We start from the raw sequence: 18,964 nt of genomic DNA on the forward strand, positions 1-18,964 counted from the left end.
GATCACGGTGCTGCTGTGTGTTGCTGAGATATTTGAGATACTCTGTAGGAGATTGGGTTATTTGACCAATCAATGACCTGTGTGTTATTTGCTACAGAGTAATTGATCACATTTCAAATGTCTGTGTGTCTATCCAGGTCTCACATGGACACCAATGCCGAAAACTACATACCTCTGCTTTTTTTTTGTTGGGAGTTGACACTCAGACACTTCTTTCCATAATCCCATTGTTTAAGTCAAGTCACACAGATTTAAACCTTATTTTGTCAATAGACTAATGATATTGTTGTGACATATGCAGCTTTCAATCATTGGCCCACGTAAGAAAGAAACGTGTTACCAGTCATTCTAATATTTTCCATATTTGTACCCAGTGAAAAGTTTTATAGCATTCTTGTAGTCTTGTTAGGGGCCTATAGACAAACCTACATCCCACAGTAATGTAATCTAATTGTCCAGTACAACATATGGCCAATGTCATGTCATCAATGGTAACATCCTGATACCCTACGACTGAAGCTGAAAATGGGTCATTTTAAGGCATAGGCAGGCAAAAATGTCACCTAATGAAGCTTAGATTTGATTTCAATATTTGGCTTTAATTATTTTCAGGTCATAATACATTTAGTAATTGTACATTTTGTATGAATTGAAGTACCGGACTATATAAAGGTTCTCAAATTAGTTTCAAATTTGAAAGATTTTTGCACATCTCATTTGATGATTGTGAAATTAAGGTTTTGAAATACTATATATAGGAATGGTATCAATAACAACAATAATAAGTTAAAGAAGATGGGTTTCCATGCTACCAGATTTATCATGCAGATTCTGCACATCACTGTAGATTTAAGTGTAATTGCTGATGAGTCTGCTGGTCACAGTGTGGATGGTTAACCCATATATTTGACTATTTTAAGACCCTTTTCATAGCTTGAAGTATTCTGCTTTTGATTTAACACTGTGCTGTTGCTGTACTGAAAATGATTACCTCTTTTGTTTTGTATCTGTAAATTATTATCAGGCATCCATCCAACTTTTGTTATTTTCAGCTAAATGTATCATCTCAGGTACAATATGGCATTCTGCTTTCTGGTATTTGTGACAGATGGGTAGTTTTAAAGTTTGCCTCTTTCATTTTGTACAGAAAAGCTGAGAACTGTTAAAAGAAGCAATGACATTCATTTGGTTGTCAGTAAATCTGAGGAGTATTTTAGGGAAGTGGGATCAATTAGTTATCTGTTACGTAGGTTTTTTATTTTTACTCATGTTTGATTGCTATGTTTACATTTCTTTTATTGTCTGTTTTGACTGAGTGTTCTTTATAAAATGCATAGAACTTCTCAGCTGTTTAATAAAAGGGGCACATTTTATGACCAACTCATATCTTAGGACAATATTGTTCTACAATATGATGTTTCTAAAAAAAAATCTGTCTGTTGCTTTTTAGCTCAGGATAAAAAATGTTCTTATGTTTCAAAAGTATCAGTTAGATTAGTTTTTTTTGTTAGAGGTGGTGCTATGCAGCAGCTTTTTTGTACTGACAAACTTTTGTATTGACAAAGCAACCCTAGATTAACAGGACTGCTGCATGCCCAGTTTCAGTTGCTTTCTATACATACCCTGTGTTCATGATAGCCCCATGCTATCTCTTGGGGGGGGAAAGGTCAATATGCAGTGTAATCACAGCAGATCATTGTGGTGTCGAACAACTCCCCAAACAACAAGCTGCATGCAGTTCCTTGATGACAGTTTACTGCACAGGTATGCCATAATTCTCATTGATTGTTATTACATTCATATTATAATATTGTTGGCTACACAGCTCTTGAGATCACAGTGGAATGCATTGCAGTACACAGTAATGAATATCATCAATATGATGCTGTTTTGCTTTGATAGTCCTCCGGTCCTGCAGATGGCGCTACACGTATCGAACAAGGAGCAGAAGAATTCTGCGCGATTAGGAACATTTAAAAAAAATATATATAGCGATCCACATTTCGATTGTTGATTAATCTGTTATTGATATTCTTAGAGATGGCTCTTCCACCACAGCTAAAAGCCATTCAGCACTATCTAAGAACTGCACAGGAACATGAGAAGAGGGATCCTGTCGTGGCATATTACTGTGAGTTTGTACTAGCCAACTCGGCTAACGTTAGTTGCCAATCATCTGTAAACGTATCGGCATAACTATGCATCGTCAAGTCAAATAGCTAACGTTAGGTAACTAACTATTGCGAACATGTAAATCCGTAATGTTATGAGCTGCGTAGAGAGGTTAGCTATGGAATCATAACACCAGGTAGTTAATGGTAGCGGCTAACGAATCATCTTGCCAGCTACAACTTTGACAAGTTTTCTTGTTGACAGTCTTACTAGCGGGTAACTAAGTAAGCGCACTTCCTGCACCTTTGCTTGTTTCAGTCGGCTTTTTGCTTCCACAACAGTAGTCGAGGTGCATAGCATTTATTACTAGTTAATGTTAGTTGTTAGCCAACTGGTTTAGAAAGGTCGGCTTTAGACAATGCTCAAAGTAGCTAACGTTAGCTAGCTAACATGCTTTGCCACCTTTGCGAAAAAGCAGTTTATATGGTAAGATCATGGCTGGTTATCTGACTTGCCAGACAGTGTAAGGAAGATATGTGCCTAACGTTGGGTACATTTTGTGACAATCCCTTTCTCTAGAGGAATCAACATAACAAAACGTCCACAAATTACTTGACTTAGCCCCTTCCTGCAACCTTAAATTCTTTCTGATGGATTGCCGGTAGTTTATTTACACAAATGACTTTTTGCCTTCAAAATATTATGAGCGACAGCCACCTAAATTTAAAGGGGATACTTCGGGATTTTGTCATTGATGCCCGTTATCTACTTCCCCAGAGTTAGATTAATTTGTGGATACCATTTTTATGTCTCTTTTTCCAGTATAAAGGAAGCTGTTTTGTATGCTGATTATTCAATACAATAGCAAGGTAATGTTGATAAGAATGTCTTTACTTCAGCATCTTTGGGTAGCATGCATACAGCTCCACTCAGTGCATAGTACGTAATGCCTAATTTAGATCACTCCTCACCACAGTAGGATACACACAACAGCAGCGCCATCTATTGGCGTGGGAACATCTCGTAACAGAAGTTAGAGGTAGTTTCGCAAACCAATGCGAACTAGCGTTAACGTACTAGCAGATACCCATAGACTTCCAGCAATTGCACTTACGCCAGTTAGCAATAGAGCTAGCGCTACTTAGCAACTTATTTCAAACTGCACGCAGAGACATCATGATATCCACGAGTTCATCTGACTGGCTGGGGAAGTTGCGTTAGGCTCTCAAAATCATGCAAAGTTTAGTAACCAAGATATCTCCACTATAATAATGTATTACATTTGTTAAGTGCTTTTCATTATACAAGAATAATCTCAAAGTGGATAGAAAAACTACAAAAAATATTTTATATGCAACCATTTCAAACGACGTGGAGGACCTGGTCTTGGGTAGTTTCACGTGGCGTGCGGTCGTGAGGCTAGTTGGACGCACTGCCAAATTCTCTAAAACGATGTAGGAGGCAGTTTATGGTAGAGAAATATACATTCAAATCTCTGGCAACAGCTCTGGTGGACATTCCTACAGTCAGCATGCTATTTTTTATTTATTCATGTTTATTTCAGTTCATGAAATATAGGACCAACACTTTACACGTTGCGTTTATATTTTTGTTCAGTATGTGTGTGTCGACAATTCCATGGTAACAGAATGACGCTGAGACTTGAAAATGTGTCACTTTAAAATGATGCCAAACAAAAGCCATTGATTACAAAATGAAACAAACCATACAACTCTGTGCAAAAGGACACATTTTGCTCAATAACTAATTTAAAAAATGTCCCGTAAAATATTGCAAAAAAAAAACAAATTTACTCAAAGGACAGTGCAGATGTAAAATTTGGTAACAGAATGATGGTTAAATATCCCAAAATTTGATTTGACCATGTTCTCCAAAAACTGTTAAATATCTTCTCTGAATCTAGATTCAAAGATGTCTGCAGAAGGAATGGGGAGTCAGCTATAATGACACCTTAAATTTGACCTCTTTTGGTTATTGAACACTAGAACACAATGGCGGTAACAGAATGACATCATGGGTCCCTGATTTGTACTATACAGAAATGCATAGTTATGAATGTAATTTTCTTCATGGGGGTGTGTCCTGAATAGCTACACAAACATTGAAAAATTGAATATCCTCCTTTGCATGTTTGGGTATTGTTACAAAACCAATAACTAGCCTACGGATATTGTTGCACTTGCTTTGTCTAGGACTCCTAGGCCTAGTTACGTGGTCTGTAAAAAACAACAAATGTGCTGTCTATATAGAAAAATACACGTTTTAAAATTTAGCCCAATCGATTGGTCAAAAGAACAGACGACTTTCGGTCAGCGAAAGCCCTAGTTGACAGTTGATTAGATTGTTGTAATAGGGAAAGAAGGAAGTGTATTTAAATGCATAAATAAAGATTGGCAATAGGTTTAGCTACCTAAGAATCTTCCTGCATGTTTATGGACTAATGAAGCTGTAGATCAGCACGCAATACGTGTGTGCTTTCTCACATCTCAAATTATGGGCAGATTTGAGTAATTTTCATCTTTGTTACTAGCCTTGTTCTTGTTAAATGTTATGTACATTTTATGGCTTGGTAGCAAATGTCATTGCCATTGAGCTAGTTTTCATAGTAGCAGTAAACAGCAGCAAGTGATATGAGCGATTGAGAGAGATGTGAAATGGAGTAGAGTTACAGCCTCGCTCTATCCAATCGTAGCAGTAGGATCAAGTTACAACCCACCCATTTCTTGAAAGATGGCTGAACTAGCCAATTGAATTGTTTTGAATTTCGTCCGGGCAGCTGAAAAAAAAAAATCACATTCTTGATCACGGAAAATGACATAAAAGGACTGCTTTCATAAGCATCTGTGATCACATCATGATGTTACGTTGTACCCATTTGCAATGAATAGATGTTTTTTTGTATATTCTCAAACCGGCGTGACATGCTGGAGTGGTGCTTCGATGCGAATGTTGTTGATCAGTAGACTAATATAAGTCCCAAATGGAAGGAAAACAGATTGTCATCTGCAGCACCATAGACTCCAAAACAAGCTCAATATCTCAATTCACATTCCTATTTAATATGCATTCACCTGTGTTGTGAGTAGGCCTATGCCCTCTTAATTTACCCAGTTTATCAAGCAATGTACCATTTAAATAATAATATCGTTATGTAGTTTGGTAAAAACGAAGTCCAATGTATTGTTTGATTTTAAAATTGATAAATTAATGCAGACATGGCTGTGTCTGAGAAATGTCATCAATATTCAAATGTAATGATTTTGAATATCGGCCCTCACCCTCCTTGACTCCCAAAAATCGGTATCGGCATCGGCCCTAACATATCCATGTTGGTCGTTTCTACCAGGTTACTATAGCGAACCATGTGTAAAATGGACTGTTGGAGAATGCTTCCCTCACTGATAGAGTATACTGTGGCCTTCCTGTCTGGAAGCTGGAGCCTGATAGGCTCCCATTGAGAGGGGCTGCTGTCTGCCAATACAAGCTTTAATATGGCTCATTACAGAGATTCAGTTGACTGACAATGGCTGCCTTTGGTTGAATAGGATGTGCAGAACATGCTGTGAGGTGGATTAGCCAAATATGCTTGGAAACATGTTTTTCCAGTTTGGGACCACTGCGCCGTTCCACTGCCCGCCTGGGTCGTTCATTCAAATTGGAATGGTGGGTGTGTTGGTAGAATTGAAAGGGAATCAGTAAAGTAATTGGTGTCCTTTGGATGTCTGTCCTGTTTTTTTGTGTGTACTATTATGAATATTGATCTGCAAAAAAATATGTTATAGCAGGGGGGGGGGGGGGGGGTTGTCAGTTGATGGGGTTTAGACAAAGTGTAGGAGTGGTAACTTAGTTTTTTCTTGACTTTTCCAATTTTGTCTGATTTTTTAAAATGTATGCTTGTTTGGACTAAAGCAAAGATGGTTGAATGTCTTTCAGCGTCAGAGTTCCTTGTTGCACGGCCAATGTGCGGCAGTGTGGACCATTAATTCAGCATGCCACTGGAGGTCAGCACCAACATGTCTCTGAATGACTCAATTGTCTTTGGGAGGTTATAGAGCTGAGAGCCAAAATCACTGACTACTTCTCTCAACCTGATTCTGCCTTTTGTTTGGAAATCTTATGGTTGAGCAGTTCTTCATTGTTATGAATCTATACTGAACAAAAATAGAAATGCAACAATTTCAAAGATTTTACTGAAATATAGTTCATAGAAGGAACTCAGTCAATTGAAATAAATGCATTACTCCCTAATCTATGGATTTCACATGACTGTGCAGGGGTGGTCCTGGGATGGCATAGGCCCATCCAACCGGAATCCGGTTTCCCCACAAGGGGAATATTTCTGCAGAGAGAAATATTCCTAAACACCCCCCCCCCCCCCCCCTCCGCCTCTCCTCAGATGATCCCGCAGGTGAAGAAGCCGGATGTGGAGGTCATGGGCTGGTGGTCTGCTCTTGTGAGGCCGGTTGGGTGAAATGCCACATTTTCTAAAAGAATGTTGTTATGGTCTAGATATTAACATTCAATTATCTGGCAACAACTCTGTTGGACATTCCATCAGTCAGCATGCCAATTGCACACTCCCTCAACTTGAGACATCTGTGGCATTGTGTTTTGTGAAAACAACTGCACATTTTAGAGTGGCCTTTTATTGTCCCAGCACAAGGTGCACCTGTGTAATGGTCGTGCTGTTTAACAGCTTCTTGATATGCCACAACTGTTAGGTGGATGGATTATCTTGGCAAAGGAGAATTGCTCACTAACAGGGATGTAAAGAAATTGGTGCACAACATTTGAGATAAATAAGCTTTTTGTGCCTATTGAGAATTTCTGGGATCTTTTATTTCAGCTCATGAAAAATGAGACCAACACTTTAAATGTTACATTTATATTTTTGTTTAGTATAATTCAAAGATTCAAGACTGATGTAGCCCCCCACTTGATTGCAGAGTTGCCTAAAGCCCAGGCTGTTCTTAGCCTGGCTAACGCGACCCACGTGACTTGGATGCACTGCTCTGGACAGGAGCCCGTTGTCAATTTAGTATTCGCACAGAAATTGTGCAAGAGTTTTGATTTGTTCTCTGAACAACACATTCCTTAAGGGGTCAAGACTTCTCGTTGTTTGGATTAGAAAATCTGACGGTTGTATTGGTAGGGGGCGACACTCCGAGTCTGTGTGGCTGTCCATGTGGGTATTTGAGTGAGAAAGACGCAGAGAAGAACCAACCAGTAAAAAGCAAAGCCCCTTTCATTATCATCACATTATGTTGACAACATCAAGGAGCCTTTCCAGACTCTGAAATCAGGAGGATTCAAGTTAGGTGTCAGCCAGACTAGGCTATTTAGCTTCAAAGGTCCAATGTAAATCAAATTCACAAAGTTAATAGCTACCATTATTTGAACCAGACTGAATAGGATCCAATTGATTAGTCTACCTTTAAAGTAGTGCGACAATAGGATTATTTCTCTCACAGTTATTAGCCTGAAATGTTGATGGATGAAACCACCTGAATAGCAAATGAGCTTTCTCTTTGGTCAAGCATTCATGGTTAGGGGACTCAAGGCTATAGGAGCCTAAGGCTGATGATGTATTAGTTTGGTGGATTACAGTGATGGCGGGCTTTACAAAAGAGTGGTGTAACAATCATTCTGGTTGTCAATGATGAAAGATCTAGGTAGGTGCGTTTTTCATCTTTATCGTCAAGCCGTAACATTACATTGACCAATTCCACATAGGCTAAGCCTATTGTGCAATGTTCATAATCTAGGCATGTATCAGATAAAAAAAAAACTCTATATTTAGTATTTTGATCGTCGACCAGGTTTATTTGAGCTATGGTCAGCGCCATTTTAAATTGCCATAGTAACGACTGACGCCAGTGACGCAAATTGTCTGGTATTGAGTTTGAGAGCTCAGGAAGATGGCAACATCAAGTAGTAATTCAAACATGAACTGTACAGTAACAGGCTGTAGGAATTGGCTCTAAAAAAATCAGTAATGACAGGTCAGCTTGGGCAAGCAGGATCTGCAACCAGCTCTTCGCGGAGGATGACTTCATCGCGAAGGGAACTTTCGATGCGTCAACCGGGAGTTTACGAATGGAAAGGAGTCATAGGCCTACGTTGAGGCGCTCTGCTTGCTCCTCCTACCTTTTCAATTTTGAGGGTTATGGTGTGTAGGGGTTACCGACCGACCATCATCAACATCGCTGACTTCAGTCAAGCAAAAGCCGGCCCTGCATTAAAGACCATAATTGGTTAAAGAAAATTATGATAAATAAAATTAAGGACCAAACAATTGACATATAGATGGGAATAGATTTTTGACGTACCGATTCCATGGCACATGGTTACTGAAGAGATATGCAAAACGACGCCGGATTCAAAATTATTATACACAATTCTTGCAACCAATACAATTTTATTTATATGGGGGGTTACAAGCTTCAGAATCATTAGATCATTTGTTTTGGTACTGTCCAAATTTAGCTTGTTTTTGGTCACAGGTCCAGGAATGCCTGAGGAATTGCAATATTTACCTGGAGCTAACCCTGCAGATAGCACTAATGGGCGATCTGAAAAGTAATAGTCAATCGATCAATAATAAAATATTAGTTTTAGCAAAAATAAACAATGAGAATAGAAAGCTTCAGAGCTTTTGTGAAACATCACAGCACAGTTCATCAATATTGGATTTCTATTTGCCATATATTTTTTGTGTTAAGAGAATGATGGGAGGGGTTGAATTGAGCTGAAGGTTGGGAGTAATAACAACTAATATCAACTAGATAACTAATGTAAAAAATACTGTGCCTGTAAAACATGTATAGTGTAAGAAGTTTTTTGAAAGAGTACAGTTTGAAAGATATGGCAAATGGAAATCAAACCGGATGGACATCAGAAATTGATGGTTGAGGGTAGAGGAAGGACAGGAGTAAAAACAAACAAATTAGAAATATTGTAAAATCTACTGTGTCCATAAAATGTATATAGTATGTATTAGCTGGAAATACAGGCCTATGTTATTCACTAGTTTGCCCCAATTGGGGGATGTGTGGTAGGGTTACAGGGTAATAAAGGAAATATATCTACATTAAAAAAAAACTATATATATCATTTTCAAAATATTATTCAAAAAAATATATGGAGGATTGAAAGTGATGCAGACAATTAGATAGATTGATGGAAACTACAATCTGCCAATATTGCCATTTACAGTTAGTTAGCTGGTGTTCTAAATCCTAGCGTTTCCATTCCCCTTTAACCACCATTATTTAACCCAAGTACCCCTTTTCTTGACTGTGGCACCTGTATCTTTCCTACTAGTGTAGACCCCTGCACCATGGCGCTGTGCTACAGTATTCATTTATGGAAAAGGCTCTCTTTAACATTGTTTTCCCTCCAGCTTCCTGGAGTTCACCCAGCCTTTGGATTGAAATGCAGCTACATAATAACATCCTTGTAGTGAGGAGAGCGAGTACGCAGGCTAGCATTCCAGAATACACAATTCTGTTCTCACTGCAGATGTCAGTGAAAACACTTGGTCACGTCCAAACTGAGGTCTCGGCTCACACAGTTTTACATTTATTTTATTTTTTTATGTCTAACGTCAAACTTGCGTAGGGGATGCATGCCAGGACAAGCATGTATTCTTCCCATTTATAACCATTTAACAAGGATGCTAGTTACATTCTAATAGTTCTGAAACCCGAAAGATTATTGACCGAATGTTATAGGCGGTTTTGTTGCTTCAAGATATATTGACAAGGATGTCTTAGCGTAGGCCTGCGTTGTGATGTTTCAACTACCACTTTCCTGTTTCTGTGAAAGCACCGTTGTATGGGGAAAATATATATTAAATGATTGCTTGTAAGATTGGGAAGTATTCTTGAACATTCTCTTCGAAGAGGACTGTCAACAGTAGAGGACACTGATCCCGGGAAAATTGGCTACATAGTGCATCATACAGGGATGATTTCTGTATTTTGACAGTTTAAATATCTTGACAACTTGATTGCTGACAAGCAAAACATTTTGTGACTATGTCAACAAAGGACTAATGAAAAGAGTTTATCCTTTAAGCTGCATTCAATATTTCTATATAATCAAAGTAGGCTAGAGGACGAATGACTGCTGCTGACTGTCTATTTTTGTGTCACCTTTTTAAGCCAACATATCACTGGACACTGTAGTTTGTCATTCTCCTACGTCTCAGTCTGGGCGAGAGATGATTTCCAAAAACTTGTGAGAGAATGCTGTAACCACTCTGGCCATCCATGTTGTTCCCTTACTCAACATACTCACATAAAAAGTTCTGCCCATGGCAAAATGATTTTTTTCCCCCTGAAGTACAGTTGAATTATGGTTTCTATTTTCATGGCCTTGTATCGTGAATGGTCTCAGTGTTGCATTGTTTCACGGGAGGAAAATTGGATGTGAATGCTGTATGAGCGTAATGGCTTGACAAAGAATGAGATTGTGGGTGCCCACTGTGATGTGCTGTGACCAACATCACATGAACAAATTGATCCCCATGGCTTTGGTTGTGGTTAATTGTTTAGGAAATATCGACAGGCATACTTTGGCGAGACATTTTCATTCTCAGCTTGCCATTGTCTGTGGTTAAAGACAGTGATTTTCTAATTATTTTGTTCCTAAACTTTTTGAACAGTGTTCTCAATTATTAATATTCTCCAGTTTTTTTTTATTTTTTACATGCTTTGTTTTGATAGATGATAGAGGGTGAAGCCTATTAACAATACATGTAATTATGGGGAGCATATGAAATAGTGTCTATCTAAACTGAACTGAATAGAATCAAATTGAACCCTAAAGTAGTGACTGTATTATTATGTTCTGCTTCTGTCTCATAAGTTGGTGACCTTAACCCGTGTCCCTCCGGGGTTTGATGTTCAATTGTCATTTGAATTGAGTCCGTGTTATCGTTGGAGAGATGGAGATAACCATTTAACAGGCCCAGTCTGGCATTTTGGTTCCAGCCTCAGGCTTTTCCTTGTTCATTTTTAATGCAGCAGCATTCAACCGGCCATACACTATGATGGCATTCCAGGTGGGGTACTGCTGTCAGAAACTTGAGAAACAAAGAAATATATGTATTTTCTCACTCTTTTAGGCCGCGTTATTATAAAGCTGCCTTGAATGCGGGATTTAGCCTAGATGGCATCATTTATAATTGAAACAGACTTGCAGTGCATTAGGAAAGTATTCAGACCTCTTCACTTTTTCCACTTTTTGTTACGTTACAGCCTTATTCTAAAATTGATAAAATATATTTTTCCCCTCATCAATCTACACATCATACCCCATAATGACAAAGCAGAAACAGGTGTTTGCAAATGCATACATAAAAAAATAATAATAAATAAAATGAAATATCACATTTGCCTAGTTAAATAAAAGTATTCAGACCTTTTACTCAGTATTTTGTTGAAGCACCTTTGGAAGCGATTACAGCCTTGATTCTTCTTGGGTAGGACGCTACAAGCTTGGCACACTTGTACTTGGGGAGTTTCTCCCATTCTTCTCTGTAGATCCTCTCGAGCCCTGTCAGGTTGGATGTGGAGCGTCTCTGCACAGCTATTTTCAGGTTTTCCAGAGATGTTCGATCGGGTTCATGTCCGGGCTCTGGCTGGGCCACTCAAGGACATTTAGAGACTTGTCCCCAAGCCACTCCTGTGTTGTCTTGGCTGTTTGCTTAGGGTCGTTGTCCTGTTGGAAGATGAACCTTCGCCCCTGTCTGAGGTCCTGAGCGCTCTGCAAGTTATCATCAAGGATCTCTCTGTACTTTGCTCCATTCATCTGTCCCTCGATCCTGACTAGTCTTGCAGTCTCTACCGCTGAAGAACATCCCTTCAGCATGCTTCATCCTAGGGATAGGGCCAGGTTTCCTCCAGACGTGATGTTTGGCATTCAGGCCAAAGTGTTTGTTTCATCAGAACAGATAATCTTGTTTCTCATGGTCAGAGTCCTTTAGGTGCCTTTTGGCAAACTCCTAGCGGGCTGTCATGTGCCTTTTACTGAGGAGTGGCTTCCGTCTGGCCACTCTACCATGATTGGTGGAGTGCTGCAGAGGTGGTTGTCATTCTGGGAGGTTCTCCCATCTCCACAGAAGAACTCTGGAGCTCTGTCAGAGTGACCATCGGGTTTTTGGTCACCTCCCTGACCAAGGCCCTTCTCCCTTGATTGCTCAGTTTGGCCAGGCAGCCAGCTCTAGGAAGAGTCTTGGTGATTCCAAACTTCTTCCATTTAAGAATGATGGCCACTGTGTTCTTGGGGACCTTCAATGCTGCAGACATTTTTTGGTACCCTTCCCCTAATCTGTACCTCGACACAATCCTGTCTCGGGGCTCTACGGACAATTCCTTCAATCAATTTAATTTACGACAGGTAGACTCCATGTTTTATAAACATGTCAAGGATGATCAATGGAAACACAGTGCACCAGAGCTCAATTTCGAGTCTCATAAAAAAAGGGGGTCAGAATACTTATGTAAATAAGGTATTTCTGTTTTTTTTTATTTTTAATAAAAAAATGTTTTCACTTTGTCCTTTTTGGGTAATGTGGGTAGATTGATGAGGGAAAAAATGTATTTAATCAATTTTAGAACAAGGCTGTAACGTAACAAAATGTCAAGGTCTGAATACTTTCCAAATGCACTGTCTGCTGTCTGTTACTGCCTCACTGCCTCATACCCATCACTGTTGATCTGGACAAGAATGATTACCGAATTCCTTGGTCTGTAAACATTGACATTTACAGTGAAACATTAAATTTTTCCCATTCATAGGCTTCATACTGAGAGCAGCCTTGTGTCAAAGACCGGTGCCTTTATTTAAATTAACCCACTGTATTTTTGCCTTACTTAGAGCACTCCCAGCTGGGCATATTTGCTTTTTTCTTTTCTGCTGGGAATCACCATGTTTTACAATGTAATGATTGGAAATGTGACTTTTGCTGATTTACTCTATTGATGTGCTGCTGAAATGGAAGCTGATGTTGGCTTGCCTACTTTCTGTCCTCTTCAGCTCACAGGCAGGTCTATAGAAGCCTGTTGCATTTGAGGCAAAGACAGTTGGCAAAGGTAGTTGTCAACTTCAGAATGACAAGTGCATCACTGGTCTTACTGACGAGCTCAATAAAGTACAGTACTTTACATTGTCATTTTGGTAACAAACATTTGCTGAAATATTGGGCTTGCTCATGGTTTGGTGTAGCCTATTTTATGATCTGCTTAGCAAATTGCATGGTTGCACTCTTTGAAGAATGGCAGATCCTTGTTCCATGTTCCTTGGCTAGACAGGCTATAGGCTACAAGCTGTTCTAGTGGCTCACCTTTTAATTTCCTTAGGGACAGCAGCATCCATCAACCTGTGTGCATTTAAATTGCCAATGTGTGGGTGGTGAAAGGTGTTATCTTCATTAGAGAGGAGGACACCTACATGGGTTCTGGGTAAGCAGAGTCCACATGCCTGCCTTTGTCTAGCTAATGACTGAACTACAGCTGGCGCGATTTGTTGTTCTGTCCCGGTTGGAGACAGCACATTATTAAGGCTCTGACTGAAGTCCTTCAGGGACTCACACCTCAGGCTCTAGACTACCATTCAAAATAGTCAGTATACTGCTTTTTCTTCTACCTTTTCCTGGTTATACTCGTTTTCTGTTTTGTATTATTGTTCTACAGCCTACATACAGTAGGGCAAAAAAGTATTTAGTCAGCCACCAATTGTGCAAGTTCTCCCACTTAAAAAGATGAGAGGCCTGTAATTTTCATCATAGGTACACTTCAACTATGATGGACAAAATGAGAGAGAAAAAATCCAGAAAATCACATTGTAGGATTTTTAATGAATTTATTTGCAAATTATGGTGGAAAATAAGTATTTGGTCAATAACAAAAGTTTCTCAATACTTTGTTATATACCCTTTGTTGGCAATGACAGAGGTCAAACATTTTCTGTAAGTCTTCACAAGGTTTTCACACACTGTTGCTGGTATTTTGGCCCATTCCTCCATGCAGATCTCCTCTAGAGCAGTGATGTTTTGGGGCTGTTGCTGGGCAACACAAACTTTCAACTCCCTCCAAAGATTATTTATGGGGTTGAGATCTGGGCTAGGCCACTCCAGGACCTTGAAATGCTTCTTACGAAGCCACTCCTTCGTTGCCCGGGCAGTGTGTTTGGGATCATTGTCATGCTGAAAGACCCAGCCACGTTTCATCTTCAATGCCCTTGCTGATGGAAGGAGGTTTTCACTCAAAATCTCACGATACATGGCCCCATTCATTCTTTCCTTTACACGGATCAGTCGTCCTGGTCCCTTTGCAGAAAAACAGCCCCAAAGCATGATGTTTCCACCCCCATGCTTCACAGTAGGTATGGTGTTCTTTGGATGCAACTCGGCATTCTTTGTCCTCCCAACACGAAGAGTTGAGTTTTTACCAAAAAGTTATATTTTGGTTTCATCTGACCATATGACATTCTCCCAATCTTCTTCTGGATCATCCAAATGCTCTCTAGCAAACTTCAGACAGGCCTGGACATGTACTGGCTTAAGCAGGGGGACACGTCTGGCACTGCAGGATTTGAGTCCCTGGTGGCGTAGTGTGTTGCTTATGGTAGGCTTTGTTACTTTGGTCCCAGCTCTCTGCAGGTCATTCACTAGTTCCCCCCGTGTGGTTCTGGGATTTTTGCTCACCGTTCTTGTAATCATTTTGACCCCACGGGGTGAGATCTTGCGTGGAGCCCCAGATCAAGGGAGATTATCAGTGGTCTTGTATGTCTTTCATTTCCTAATAATTGCTCCCACAGTTGATTTCTTCAAACCAAGCTGCTTACCTATTGCAGATTCAGTCTTCCCAGCCTGGTGCAGGTCGACACATTTGTTTCTGGTGTCCTTTGACAGCTCTTTGGTCTTGGCCGTAGTGAAGTTTGGAGTGTGACTGTTTGAGGTTGTGGACAGGTGTCTTTTATACTGATAACAAGTTCAAACAGGTGCCATTAATACAGGTAATGAGTGGAGGACATAGGAGCCTCTTAAAGAAGAAGTTACAGGTCTGTGAAAGCCAGAAATCTTGCTTGTTTGTAGGTGACCAAATACTTATTTTCCACCATAATTTGCAAATAAATTCATAAAAAATCCTACAATGTGATTTTCTGGATTTCTTTTCTCATTTTGTCTGTCATAGTTGAAGTGTACCTATGATGAAAATGACAGGCCTCTCATCTTTTTAAGTGGGAGAACTTGCACAATTGGTGGCTGACTAAATACTTTTTTGCCCCACTGTATGTAGGATCTTAATTTGACCAATTTCTGCAACCGGTTGATCAAATTAAGATCCAACATCTGTAGTCCTAGGTGTCACTTCCCACATCTTCATTCATTTATCATGTGTGAATAGAACTGTCAATTCGGTTGTTCCTGAATTTGCAGTAGCTCTTTGTTAATTCAGGACCTGAATCTGCAGTAGATTTAATTGCAATTTAATTGGGGTTTATGATAGGCCCAGCCTTGGTACGAATGATGATGTTAGGCAACATGCTCTAACGGGACTGATAATGATATTGTAGTGAAGTAGCATTAACGTTAGTTAAAACGTGCATTATAGTCGTTGATTCTTACCAGTTATTTATGCTTACTAAATATCAGTGGGTCGAGTTGTCCGTCATCATCATAGGGGTTAAGGAGAGGGGCAAAATGCTGGGGAATCATCTTGCATATCTTCTGGGGGAGAGGATCAATTCCCTTGGATGGAGGTTTCCCTCCGGTCTGAAATAACCCTCGCCCTCTCCCATCCAGAGCGACACACAGGAGCAACCAGGGTCAACACCGTGCCCAAGGGCACGTGGACAGATCTCCCACAAAGTCAAAAATCGGGACCCCAAGTTCCCAACCGCCAGGCCACCAACCCTCCAAGATACCCCCTCAGTTCCCCGAGAGCTGCCCTTCAACCACCCGAGCCCCCCCCCCCCCCCCACACACACACACACACACACACACACGTCTCCCACCAAGTCAAAAAAATGACCTGAATTTAGACAGTTCTTTGTTGGTTGGAAACTGCAGCACTCGAAACAGCTGTAAGCCCAGAGTTGTTGGACTTGGCAGTGACGTCTCAAACATTCAGTGTGCGTCCAAAAGTTGCACACAGCGAAGACGTTAAGGCTCATGGGACTATCCCTCACCAGATGTCTGGGTGTGCGCATGTTTTAAATCTCTGAAAACTGAGAGAAGGGCGCTAATGGTCCAGAGTCTGGATGCATACAATTGAAGCATGCAAGGATCTGGCAACATGGAGGAGAGGGTGGACGGACAGTGTGTTTTTAAAAACATGAGAGCCAAGACTGTGTATCCAGGCTGTTATGTGCTCAGTGGTACAATGCTAAGGAGACAACCGCAATAATGCTAATATTTACACAGCCTCTTTCAGAGACTTGCACTGTTGAGAGGATGAATAATTTCACCCAAAGTGAGTGTCATAACTAACAGAGGAATGTGAAAATAATCAAGTATGGCTCAAGTTTTAAGAAACTAGTAAGGCCTATTTCTAGTGGTTCTCAGACTGCATGCTGGACAAATTATTAGGGTACTTTAATTTGAAAGACCTCATCGTGAACGCAAAAACACATTTTTGATTTCCTCCACATAACATACAGAACCATGTACCCAGTCCACTTTTGCTCTTACCATATCAACTTGGTGTTTTAAACTTAAAACATCTACGATAGCCAAAAATCTCAAATGAAATACTTGACAGATGATCAGATCTGGGAACCAGAGGGTGTTGACATTTTGATATTGTAGAAACATTTTCAGTGAAACGTGAAGCATCACCACTGACTCATTGCTCTGAGATTAAATAGTGATACCTGTTTCCTTCTCTGTCAGGTCGGCTTTATGCCATGCAGACGGGAATGAAACTGGACAGCAAAACCCCAGAATGTCGGAAGTTTCTTGTGAAACTGATGGACCAGTTAGAAACGGTAAGATATCAGCCAGCCTACACTTTGCAATGTTTAAACAGGTTTGCTCACAATATAACAAGTCTATTTACCATTGTCCCATTGTATTCACATTATTATTAGTTGATTTAATAGATTTTCGGTCAGATGTCATAATGCACTAAACACTAGAATGTGAGGTAGGCTAGATGGATAATGCTATCTAGTTCCTCAACTCTGTACAAATATCCACAAAGTAAAATGTATCACACCACTTATGTCTGTTAGGGAACTCCAGTAATGAATATCTTCAAACCTATCCTGGCTGCTAAGAGCTCTTTAGGATTAATGGCATTTTACTTTTTTTCCAAAGCGAGTCAGGGACAGGCCTTCTAGCAGATTCAATTTCCCCTCAGAAGTGGATTATGGCACTGCCTCACAAAAAGGCCATTAACGGCAGAGTGGCAGCCTCCCATGGTTGAGTTCTGCAGACATGATTGAAATGTCTGCACCTCATCATTTTCAATTATAGGAGTGAGATACTCTTTGATTCAACCTAACATCTGTAATGTACAGTCATTGCTGTATAATCCAATTTGAGGATGAATTCCTTGATTCACATTCACAATGTTGTCAAAAGGTGAATGCCAAATGTTTTATTTCAGATGCCAAATGTCGAGCAGTTATGATTTAGCTTTTCCATCAGGTATTTACATCTCTCTAAAATAAATAATGTAGCTCACAATTTGATTAGGTAAACTTTTTAAAGTTATCCAAGGACAATTTGGAATTTGAGAGTCTGCTAACGCATTTAGTCAAAGCTCATGGAATTTACAATAGATTATTTTATTTTTTTCCTCATCAATCTACTCACAATACCCCATAATGACAGGGCTAAAACAGGTTTTTAGACATTTTTTGCAATGTGTGTATATATTAAAAAACAACATACCTTATTTACATAAGTATTCAGACCCTTTGTTATGAGACTCAAAATTGAGCTCAGATGCATCCTGTTTCAATTGATCATCCTTGAGATGTTTCTACAACTTGATTGGTGTCCACCTGTGGTAAATTCTATTGATTGGACATGTTTTGGAAAGGCACACACCTGTCTATATAAGGTCTCACAGTTGACAGTGCATGTCAGAACAAAAATCAAGCCATGAGGTCGAAGGAATTGTCCATAGAGCTCCGAGACAGTATTGTGTTGAGGCACATATCTGGGGAAGGGTACCAAAACATTTCTGCAGCATTGAAGGTCCCCAGAACAAACCACCAAGACTTCCTAGAGCTGGCCGCCCGGCAAAACTGAGCAATCAGGGGAGAAGGGCCTTGGTCAGGGAGATGACCAAGAACTCGATGGTCACTCTGACAGAGCTGGAGAGTTCCTCTGTGAAGATGGGAGAACCTTCCAGAAGGACAACCATCTCCAACCACTCCACCAATCGGGCCTTTATGTTAGAGTGGCCAGACAGGAGCCACTCCTCAGAAAAAGGCACAAGACAGCCCGCTTGGAGTTTGCCAAGGGCACCTAAATACTCTGGAAACAAGGTTCTCTGGCCTGATGAAACCAAGATTTAATTTTTGGCCTGAATGTCACGTTTGGAGGAAACCTGGCACCATCACTACGGTGAAGCATAGTGGGGGCAGTATCATGCTGTGGGGATGTTTTTCAGTGGCAGGGACTGGGAGACTAGTCAGGATCGAGGGAAAGATGAACGGAGCAATGTACAGAGTGATCCTTGATGAAAACCTGCTCCAGAGCGCTCAGGACCTTAGACTGGGTCGAAGGTTTACCTTCCTGCAGGACAACAACCCAAAGCACACAGCCAAGACAAAATAGGAGAGGCTTTGGGACAAGTCTCAATGTCCT

At 40.2% G+C, this 18,964-nt stretch overlaps 2 protein-coding genes across 11 annotated transcripts in view; both read left to right on the forward strand.

Moving 5' to 3' along the window:
- Positions 1-1,380, forward strand: part of LOC110522241 (gap junction epsilon-1 protein) — a 44,674-nt gene extending 43,294 nt beyond the window's left edge. For all 6 annotated transcript variants that reach the window (XM_036975806.1, XM_036975804.1, XM_036975805.1 and 3 more), the window contains one exon: positions 1-1,380. This exon is cut by the window's left edge and continues 320 nt beyond it. In XM_036975806.1, the coding sequence (XP_036831701.1) occupies positions 1-76 (76 nt within the window). In that variant the 3' untranslated portion in view covers positions 77-1,380.
- A 296-nt stretch (positions 1,381-1,676) lies between these two features.
- Positions 1,677-18,964, forward strand: part of LOC110522243 (vacuolar protein sorting-associated protein VTA1 homolog) — a 48,020-nt gene continuing 30,732 nt past the window's right edge. For 2 of the 5 annotated variants that reach the window (XM_021600467.2, XM_021600468.2), the window contains exons 1-2: positions 1,921-2,131; positions 17,036-17,130. In XM_021600467.2, the coding sequence (XP_021456142.1) occupies positions 2,041-2,131; positions 17,036-17,130 (186 nt within the window). In that variant the 5' untranslated portion in view covers positions 1,921-2,040. Of the gene's footprint in view, positions 1,765-1,920; positions 2,132-2,331; positions 2,462-17,035; positions 17,131-18,964 lie in introns of those variants that run through there. The other 3 variants (XM_036975808.1, XM_036975809.1, XM_021600469.2) reach the window with 3 other exon arrangements.

Source organism: Oncorhynchus mykiss, chromosome 4 (genome assembly GCF_013265735.2).
Source record: "Oncorhynchus mykiss isolate Arlee chromosome 4, USDA_OmykA_1.1, whole genome shotgun sequence".
NCBI lineage: Eukaryota > Metazoa > Chordata > Actinopteri > Salmoniformes > Salmonidae > Oncorhynchus > Oncorhynchus mykiss.